We start from the raw sequence: 10,186 nt of genomic DNA, 5'->3' as shown, positions 1-10,186 counted from the left end.
AAAAATTATCCTCTTTCAATTCATAGGTCTCAAAATCGTAAGTTTAACTTTGATTGGTTTGAAGGGCATCCATGGCTTGAGTACTCAGAGGATCAAGACAAGATATATTGTTTCCCTTGTTTTCTTTTTGATAAAGAAAACACTTCTAACCATGTATTTACTGTAGATGGGGTGAAGAAATTGGAAGAGTAAGAATGTACTCACAGTACATATTGGGGGTATAGAGAGTCCACATAATGAAGCAATGGAGAAGTGGAACTTATTGAGAAATTTAGATACACAAATTGAGAGTGTTTTTGTTAAAAGAACAACAAAAGAGGTGGAGCATAATCGATTTAGGTTGAAGGCGGCAATAGAGGCTGCGAGACTTCTAGCAAACCAGGGACAAGCTTTTAGAGGCCATGATGAATCTGAAAGCTCTCTTAATGCTGGAAATTTTAGGCAAGTTAGAAAGTCTTTTGAAAGAATGGCTAGTGATGATGATAGGGTTGTATTGGAGAATGCTCCTGGAAATGCCAAGTACACCTCTCCACCTGTTCAAAAGGAGCTCTTGAATATTCTAGGTAATAGAGTGAGGCAAATGATTCGTGAAGAAGTTGGTGATGCCAAGTTTTGCATTCTTGTTGATGAAGCAGTAGATGCAGCTGGCAAGGAGCAAATGTCTATTGTTTTAAGGTTTGTTGATCGTTATGGCTTCATCCGAGAACGGTTCTTTAAGATAGTGAGTGTTCCTAATACAACCTCATTAACTCTTAAATTAGAGATAGTCAAAGTTCTTGGTATGTTCAATTTGCAAGTGGAAAATATGCGTGGTCAAGGATATGATGGAGCTAGTAACATGAGTGGTGTTTGGAATGGTTTACAAGCATTGTTTCTTGAGGATTGTCCATATGCATATTATGTTCATTGTTTTGCTCATCGTTTGCAACTAGCATTAAATGGTGCAGCTAAGGGTGTTCATGATACATATCGCTTCTTTTCTACTTTATTATTGGTTGTGAATTTTGTGGATTCATCTGCTAAGCGCAAAGGTGCGTTAAAAGCTGCTAGAGAGGATGAAATCCAAGATTTGATAGCTCTTGGCAATCTTCAAACAGGTATGGCGGTAATCAAATTTTTATTCTATTTGCATCATTAGATATCTTATTTTTTTGTTATATCTTATTTTTTGTTATACTTATTTGCAATCTTTAAACAGGTACGGGTTCTAATCAAACTTGTACTTTGCAACGACCTGCTACTACTCGTTGGAGCTCTCATTTTCGTTCTATCAAGAGTTTAATTGAACTATTTGGTTCAACCATGACAATTCTGGATCATATGATGGACACTGCAACCTTACCTATTCAGGGAGAAGCCAGTGGTATTCTGAGAGCTATGAGATCGTTTGAGTTTGTGTTTTGTCTGATTTTGATGCATAGAGTCATGAAAGTCACAGAAGTTCTTTGTCAAGTGGTACAACGAAAATCCATTGACATTGGAGAAGCAATGAAGTTTGTTGATCATACTAAAGAACTTCTTCAATACATGAGAGATGATGGTTGGGATGATTTTCTTATGGTTCTTGCATCTTTCTGTGAGACACATAATATTGATATGCCTGATATGAGTTCTCGTTGGTTAGACGGTACAGGTCGTCCGAGTCAACAGAAGAATTTTATCACACATGAGCACCACTTCCGTGTAGAGGTATTCAATGCTGTACTTGACTTTCAATTAAGTGAGCTAAATAAGAGGTTCAATGAGAGATCTTGTGAACTCCTTACGCTCACTTCCACTTTGGATCCTCATGATAAGTTCAGCCTGTTTGAAACACAAAAGGTACTCCTTCTTGCTAAAAGCTTTTATCCTCAAGATTTTTTGCAAGATGACCTTCTTACTTTGGAATTGGAGTGTGCATATTATAAAAAAGATATGACTCAGGATGTAGCATTTCACACCTTAGATTCTATGTCTGATTTGTGTCGGAAACTTGTTCAAAGAAGAAAATCAGACTTTTATCCTATGATCTATAGGTTGCTTTGTTTGGTGTTGACTCTTCCTGTTTCTACTGCAACCACTGAGAGAGCTTTTTCTATCCATGAATATCATCAAAAACAAACTTAGAAATAAGATAGAGGATGATTTTCTTGATGATTGCATGGTGCTTCACATTGAAAAGGAATTTGCTGAAGCGGTTGACAATGAAACGGTGATTAATGATTTTGAAGCTTTGGGGCCTCGTAGAGTAAAGTTTAGTTAGTTTTTATTTATGTGTTTGAGGGTAAGGCTTATTACGTCCCCCCTATGTATGTGTCATTTATTAATTAACCAAAATTTCTCGCATCGTCGAACAAAATTTTTTGTATGCTATAATTAGCCCAGGTGACTTTCTCATCCTGGCTCCGCCACTGTCTAGCATTATCAATCCTTGAACATTTAAATTGATGATCCGGGTAATGAGCCCGCATGAGATTTGTCTTAGCTAGGAGTTTAGCGTAAGCAGCGTTACAGGAGGACAATAGCGCGATATATGACCCGTTATGTCCACACATCAACCAAGACCATAAAATGCTTAAAATGGCTCACTACTTGGTTGACTCAGTTCACTAATATCCCTTTGGATTTTTTTTTGTAAGAATGAGAAAAAAAAAACACTTTAGGATCCTTTGCGTTAGACCGTCTCAGTCCTAATTTTGTCTAAGATGCTATTACGTCCACAATCATTTAGAGATGATGCAAATGAATTGTTTTCCATTTTCACAATGCGTTTTTCACATGATATCTGTTGGCTTGGTCGCTTGGATGCCTCTTAAGTTCAAGAGGGATTTTCCAGCTCGAGGAGCTTAATTAGTGAGCAATTGTGACACTAAATAATGTACCATTAGGCAAAAGGAATTTAGTCATTCTTTGACGTTGAGCCAAATTGGAAGGTCCGGCCATCGTTGTCACAGAGGAATATGTATGCATTAAGTCTATGAAAACTTCCCGATGACGCAATTTAGTGTGCGTTGTTCCACCGTCCCCAAAACTCTCAAGTTCTCCGGAATACATTCTTAAAAACTCATCATTACAATAAAGTCTTTTATTGTTAAAGAATCTCAAATGCTATTAATTAAAGACATAGCAATTGGTTTACACTCAAATGTCATTCTCGATCTTATTGTGTTTTTTAACAAAGACCCATTTGTATCCCATCGGTTATACTCTAAAGGGTGTTGGCACTACTAGCCTGAAAACTGCTCTATTTGTTAGTGAATCCGAGTCAACCTAGCCTAGATCAAATTTTTCCATTCAGACCAATTTGCTCTAAGTTCTCTCGATCATTGCGTTTTCTAACAAAGACCTATCTATTTATATCCCACCGATTTTACTCCAGAGGGTGTCAGCACTACTAGCCCGAAAAATGCTCTTTTTGTTAGTGAGTCCAACTCATCAACCTGGATTGCATTTTTCCATTCACACTAGTCCGCTATAAATTGGCATTGAAAAACTACGTATAGTCTGATATCAGTGGACTACATGAGCTCTCGTGAGCAAACATATGCAAATATGTCATCTACCAAAACAAATCATCTATCCTAAACCTCATACACTTTAGTGTGAAAAATCGAGATCTCTACCTTTGAACGGATCAATTTTTATTGCGTCGGAGCATCCCCCGTGCTTGTCTCTTCGAGGACATACCCGTAATTTGGAACAATTTCATAGGACAGATTTGGTTCACTAGGGCTGGGCACGGGACAGGACGGGCCGGGATTTGGTGAATCCCGTCCCGTCCCGAAAATAAAAGAATGGGACGGGACGGGACGGGAAGGTGTTTTTAAAAATCTGTCCCGTACGTCCCGATCCCGACAAATTTTTTTTTTTTTTTTCTAAGAACAAATTAATTGATTATCAAACACCACCACAGGTGGAAAAACAGGTTGAGAAACTCCAAGCATTCAAATGCTCCACCACAATTGATCAGTGTATGAAATTTTCGACATTTTTATGCTGTTTGGAACAACATTAATGAAATTAATAGGAAAAAAAATAATCCAAAAACACAATAAAACAAAAAAAAAGAACATTGATGAAATTAGAAATACTAAAATCAACAAGAACATAGGTGCATAGGTGCTAAATTACATCCCACTTTAAAAGTACTAAACATCCCACATTAAAAATTAACCCTCAAACAACAACTAAAAATATCCAAAATCACACAAGCAAAAAAAAAAGAACATGAATGAAATTAAAAGTATTATTTTAGACCAAATTAAGTGTGGTTGAGTGCATTGTAACACCATGCAACCTAAAAAATCAAGTATAAAATGAATAAAATCAAGTATTCTAATATTACGGGACGGGACGGGATTTTTCGGGATAGTCCCGTCCCATCCCGTTATGGTAATGTTAAAACGGGACGGGACGGGACGGGATTGCTATTTTCAAAACCTATCTCGTCCCGTACGTCCCGCTAACTTTCGGGACGAGACCGGTACGGGATCGGGATTCCGGTACTAAGTGCCCAGCCCTATGGTTCTCTACTTTCTTTTTGAAAGATGGACGTCAAGCATAGGGCTGTCATTTGGTTTGTTCATTAGCAAAGCGACTGATATTTTAGATTTGGTTAATTAGGTTGGTTTACCAAATTAACGTTGTTATGCTATGTAACTGAGTAGCAACTTAATGGAACTACCATGAGTTCACTACTTTTGCAACATTTTATCAAGGAAGAAAATTTCGGTGATTACGGAAATTTCGACCTTTCAAAATATGGAAATTTCGACAGAAATTTCGAGGAAATATCGATTGCAGTAAAAAAATTAGAAAATTGACGGAAATTTGAAGAAAAACAAGGAAATTTTAAACTAAACTTTAAGAGATGTTTGTTTTCTATATTATGTACTATATTTGAAATGAAAACCTTGAATAAACATTGATTTATAGGGAGTTGTAGTAAGTTAAAATGAAAAGGTTAGTGCTGAACCGTTAATAATTCTTAAAAGTTTACTTTAAACATTTTTTTTTATGGCTGGAAACCTAAAGGGAGGCTAGGCCATCACACCTTATATACATATGATACATTTCACATGAAATTATATGAGTACTTTTAAACCACGTAGAAGATCTATGAGGTACAAAATTTTCATTATCTTTATCGTTTCTCTGTATAGAGCTTTAGTGTATTGTGAAGAGTAGTCATTAAATGATACCTCGCCTTTGTAGTTTTGCATGTATTAACTTACATGCCAACCATATGGGTCAAGGGGGGCTGACTGTGGGTTTCCATACTAGAAGTTATAGTAGGGATTGGGCATCGCTTGACCTTGGCCATAACCATAATCATTGGAAGGTTGTCCTTCCAACTGTGACCATGAGTTTGATTGCACCCCATAAAGCATGGTATATACTGGATAAGGCATTGCCAGATTTTGGCCGTAAGGGTATGGTCCAATATTGCTTCCTCCCACACCAAATGAGTCAATAGTGGGAGATAAAGAATCATCTTCATGCCTTGACATGCTTCCTTTGCCTCTTTCTCTTGGTGTATAATTTTTTCCTATAGCACCGATGCTTGGGAGATATCGGAAAATATCAGAAAATATCGGGAAATATTGGAAATTTCGGGAAATATCGGGAGTTTCGGACGAGAAATGCTTGGGAGAGGAAATATATATTAATGTTGGGTGAAAAAAACGAAAATTTCGACGAAATATCACCGAAACTTTTGATTTTTTCTTCCTTGCATTTTATATCGTAAAGTGTTATCTAGATCTTGATTATTTTCGAAAGATAACGTAATCATTCTAAAAAGAAAAGTACTTCCATTAATGCATTTTTATTATTATTACCCTTTTGATGCTTGCAAGTCCAAACGCCATAAAACTGGCTACAAAAGGACGCCGTCACTGGTTGGACTTTTAATGGCTTTTTTCAAACGCTGTTGATGTGTATCTATGTAGTAGTGTGCATATAAGTATATTTTCTCTGAATCTTATTTGGTGGTTTGTATATATGTCCTTTACATTAAACAAGGACTATTACTTAGAGGCATTATTTCGAATGACAAAATTACCATATTACTAAACAAAAAAAGTAATATTTCATAAAAGTTACTGAGCCATATGCCCGTGAGTGCACCGAAGAGCACTGGCACCAACAAGAAAAAAAGGTCGACGGTTGGACAATACTAATTACATTTTTATCATCAAAATAAAGTTGACTACAAATATTAATAGTTGAGATTATCCAATAATTATTGGGTCACTCACACCCTCGGTGCATAGAATAATTTTCATATGTGCATACATATTTCATTAATTTCATGATCATTAGCAAAGTATAGTGTTATCATTAAAAAAGTAGTTGTTGAAAGAGTTTCCTCAATTTGGTTTCAAGACAAAATCTCCACCTAACTGACATAGAATTTAAACTGGACCAGCTCATTGCCAGTTATTTTCCCTGTGATGACTGGCCTGTTTATCAATTCGGATCTTTGTGAATCTATTCTAGATTGCATTGCTGCAACTGGGTTACTGAAAATGGCTCGCTCTGAGATTTCTTCATAATGTATCTGTTCCGCAGAACCATTTTTTGTTCACATGCATGCTAATGAATGATCTATATATCTTGTCTTGCACATAAAAGAGTCCCAATCCAATAATGGAAAACTTGTTTATAGTAGTGGAAATCACAGTGCACAAAAGTGGATCCCTGTAAAATTGGTGTACTGTGATAATTATGATCTAAATTAGTAATGTGCATCTTTCAGAAATGGTTCTATTAACTGATTAAGTTGGAGAAGCAATTATCATGATAACAAGTACAAACATTTTCCAATTCAAGGAGTTAATCTAATTGGGGGATAATTATATTGCAAAGTGATTAAGCAAGATGGTATCTAGATTCAACTTTCTTGGTCCACAAGCAAGGGCATGCTCACGATCACGAACTACAGGGTAATGTATGTATTTTGTCATCAGTCATCCGTTCCTCACCACCCTTAAGGCCTTAATTACTAATTAAGCTTTTGGAACTCGATAAAACCCTAGTTACGTTTTATTGATAGTCGTCGAAGTTGTAACATGAGTTGTAACTATATTACAAATTCAAGTCTTCTTATTAATGTGTGCGCGCAAGTGTGTATATACGGTCCTTCTCATGGTTTAAAAGTCTAAATATATAACAGAAAAACAGTAATCCAGAAACATATGAGCAGACAAGTGTTTCCACATACAGTACAATTTTCTCTGCTAGAGATCGTTCGAGACAAAACACAAATCCCGACATCAAAGTGGTGAACAATATTATCATCGCAGGACATGCATATTTATGATCATGAGCTCTGAAGGTTGTTTGAGATTCAGCGAGTTAAGTCCAATGCATCAAAGCTAGCTAGCTAAATTTCTGACCCAAGTTGTGTTGTCACATGCTATAACAGATCTGATTTATAAAATCCCTTCAGAACTTTTACTACACACACAAGCTAACTGATGAATTATTGTTGAAAGAGAAAAATGCATGCATGCCCTATCATTCTCCAGTATCCATCAACAAAAACTCACACCCAAAACTAACCCATGCCACCTAACATCTTTCTCTCTTTCATCTAACATAAAAGCAATGGTACAATTCAAGGAGGAAAATAAAGATGGGAGTGTAACTACCATCTTCGATTCAATCATGTGTTCCTTCAAGTCTCTCACTCTTACAGAGCAAAGGGGGACACATGCTTTTCCTAACCCTTGTCTTTGCCATTTTAAAGCCATGAAAGTTTTGCCCCTATTCCTATGTGAATGATGAAAAATGTGTTTTCTAACAAGGCAAACAGAAGTGACCCCATATTGGATTCCTAGTTGTAGACCCTCATCAACTTAGTATATCACTACCTAGATCTATCATGCATGTTTATCACTTTATATCTTTCGAATTTGAATGCTTGCTTGCTTTTCAATCTGTTAAATTGGGTAGTAAAGAGGCACAAATAAGAAAAGTAAAACTTCTGTTCTGCCTCAATCATGCATTAAGTAGAAACAAGACATGGCTTCAAAGCTTGATAGCAAGGCTCATATACGTAGAGATCATAATCTCTCTCTCTCTCTCTCTCTCTCTCTCTCTCTCTCTCTCTCTCTCAAAATTTCACTGAAATTAAGCGAGGAGGATCGGAAAACATAAACTAAGTAATTCATGGAGGACATATCATTTTCTTTCTGGCATTATGATGATTGATGAGGCAGCTGAAGTTGGCTAGCAGAAGACAGTAGTCATCAGACCTTATCATCTCTGTGATGAAGTGTTGCACTGAATCAAATTGCGCCTCTCTCAACACCCCACCTGTCTAGACAAATACTATGGATATATGCACACGTGTGTATCTTCGAAAGTTCATGCACCCCCAACTGATACAATATATTCCTCACACGTGTGTAAAACCAGATTATTAGAACTCTGCTTGAGACAAGACATATTGCTGTGTGAACACCATACTTTGCTGCTTCTATTTTTTCTCTTTTTGTTCTAGCTTTCAAAATATCATGAATCAACCGAAAACACAACTTCGATCATCATCAAATAAGGCTAATAAGCCTTTTTGCACATAGTTAAATCGATATTTTATCGAATACCCCATAATTCTGACATAATTTGTTAAGTTTAATCAATTAACTGCTGCTTAATTAGTGAAATTAAGCTAGAAATGCAGAATCAGCTTTGTAGGTAATGACGAGGAACAATGAAGATGACTGGAAAACAAAAGAGGCTTCAGATCAAATTTCATATAAACCAGCTCATGTTGGTCAAAATCTAAACAGATCAGATGAATTTCATCATACACATAGTACTGATGAATCATAATACCAGAGGATTATATTTGATTAATTACCAAGGTTTTCCTAACAGTTGATGCCCTCAAATTTCGTCTGCATTACTTCCAGGAGATTAATTAAGAGATATATATATATATATTATATATATAATTAAATTAATTCTCAACATGATGAGAGAAAAATCTCAAATCCTTTCGCCCTAAGATGGATGGATGGATCCAATATGATTAATTATTACAGATGAAGATCCAGACTCACATGGTCTTGCTGCACACTACTCGATTCATACACGTACCGGCTTTGGGAATTACCAGACCCTCCTATGACAACCGGCTTCAGTTCTTCTCCGGCGAACAACGGCGTCACCAGCGGGTTCATCAACGAGCGGTCACGATTGAAACTAGGGTTAGCAGATGGGATCCGCCACAAGCCCAAAGGGCTGCCGTTTATGGGCGCGGTTTGAGTACCGTAAGATCCACCGGGGATTCCGTAGAACCTAGGACTGGTGGTAGTGGTACTAGAACTGTAGTTAGTGTTCCAGGCCGGATATGTGGGATGATGAGCAGAGCCAAGGCGGCTGTAATTCATCAAGCCGTACACTTGTGCAGCGTCGTGGGAGACGAGCCCTCCATGCACCATAGCTGACTGGAGATGCTCGCGTTTGGCGTGCTGCCGCTCTCTTTTGTGTGCGTTTTGGTGGCCGCCGAGGGCTTGGCTAGTCGGGAAGTTTCTGCAGCAGTAATGGCACTCGAATCTCCGGCTGCTCTCGCTGCCATTTTCGCTGTTGCTCTTGCTTATATTTGTGGTGGTGTTGGTGTTCTTGTTGCCCTCTTCTTCTTTCCCGTTCTCAGACACATTGTTGTCGACCGATTCCGAGTCGTGGTTGGGGTCGACGCCTGCCCCGAATTCGATGCCGAAGAGCCTAATGCCCTTTTCTTTGTTGACTGGAGGAGCCGGGCGGATGAAGGGCAGCTGAGAGAAGGATTCAACGTTCATGAAGTCTTGGGTTTCCCTCTCAATCTTCTCCATGAAATTAGAGATGAGCAGAGGTCACTGGTTTTCTTTTCTTCTGTCTGAGGGGGCTTGGGGGTGCAATATGAGAAAAGGAGGGAGCAGTGAGGAAATGAATAATGAAAGAATTGGAGAGAATGGGAATTAGGGAGAGGAGGATGTGGGGGGTTGATGATGAGGAAGAAGGGGATGGAGTGGGACCTATAAAAGGGGTGAGAACTGAGCAGTAGGACTGTGATTCATGGACAATTGGGGAGGCTATGACCCATCTGAGAGTGAAGGCCTGACAAGGCCACACAACACAAAGTTTGAGACTAGCCAGCAGCTTTGCCTTTGCCTTCTCAAAGTACCACCTTTGCTTGCTTCCTTTCACTTATGTTTGG

General features: G+C 38.0%; 2 protein-coding genes across 2 annotated transcripts; one reads left to right on the top strand and one right to left on the bottom strand.

The window, feature by feature from the left end:
- The first annotated feature begins 244 nt into the window (after window positions 1-244).
- Window positions 245-2,106, top strand: LOC101308993 (zinc finger MYM-type protein 1-like). Its single transcript, XM_004305488.1, has 2 exons — window positions 245-1,097; window positions 1,199-2,106. Exons 1-2 carry the CDS (start codon window positions 245-247, stop codon window positions 2,104-2,106), a joined length of 1,761 nt encoding a protein of 586 aa, XP_004305536.1.
- A 6,804-nt stretch (window positions 2,107-8,910) lies between these two features.
- Window positions 8,911-9,821, bottom strand: LOC101311107. Its single transcript, XM_004303302.1, has one exon. It carries the CDS (start codon window positions 9,819-9,821, stop codon window positions 9,027-9,029), a length of 795 nt encoding a protein of 264 aa, XP_004303350.1. The 3' UTR covers window positions 8,911-9,026.
- Between the last annotated feature and the right edge of the window lie 365 nt (window positions 9,822-10,186).

This window comes from Fragaria vesca, linkage group LG6 (assembly GCF_000184155.1).
Source record: "Fragaria vesca subsp. vesca linkage group LG6, FraVesHawaii_1.0, whole genome shotgun sequence".
Classification (NCBI taxonomy): Eukaryota; Viridiplantae; Streptophyta; class Magnoliopsida; order Rosales; family Rosaceae; genus Fragaria; species Fragaria vesca.
The sequence above is the reverse complement of the archived record's forward strand: the minus strand, read 5'-3'. Positions and strand labels throughout refer to the sequence as shown.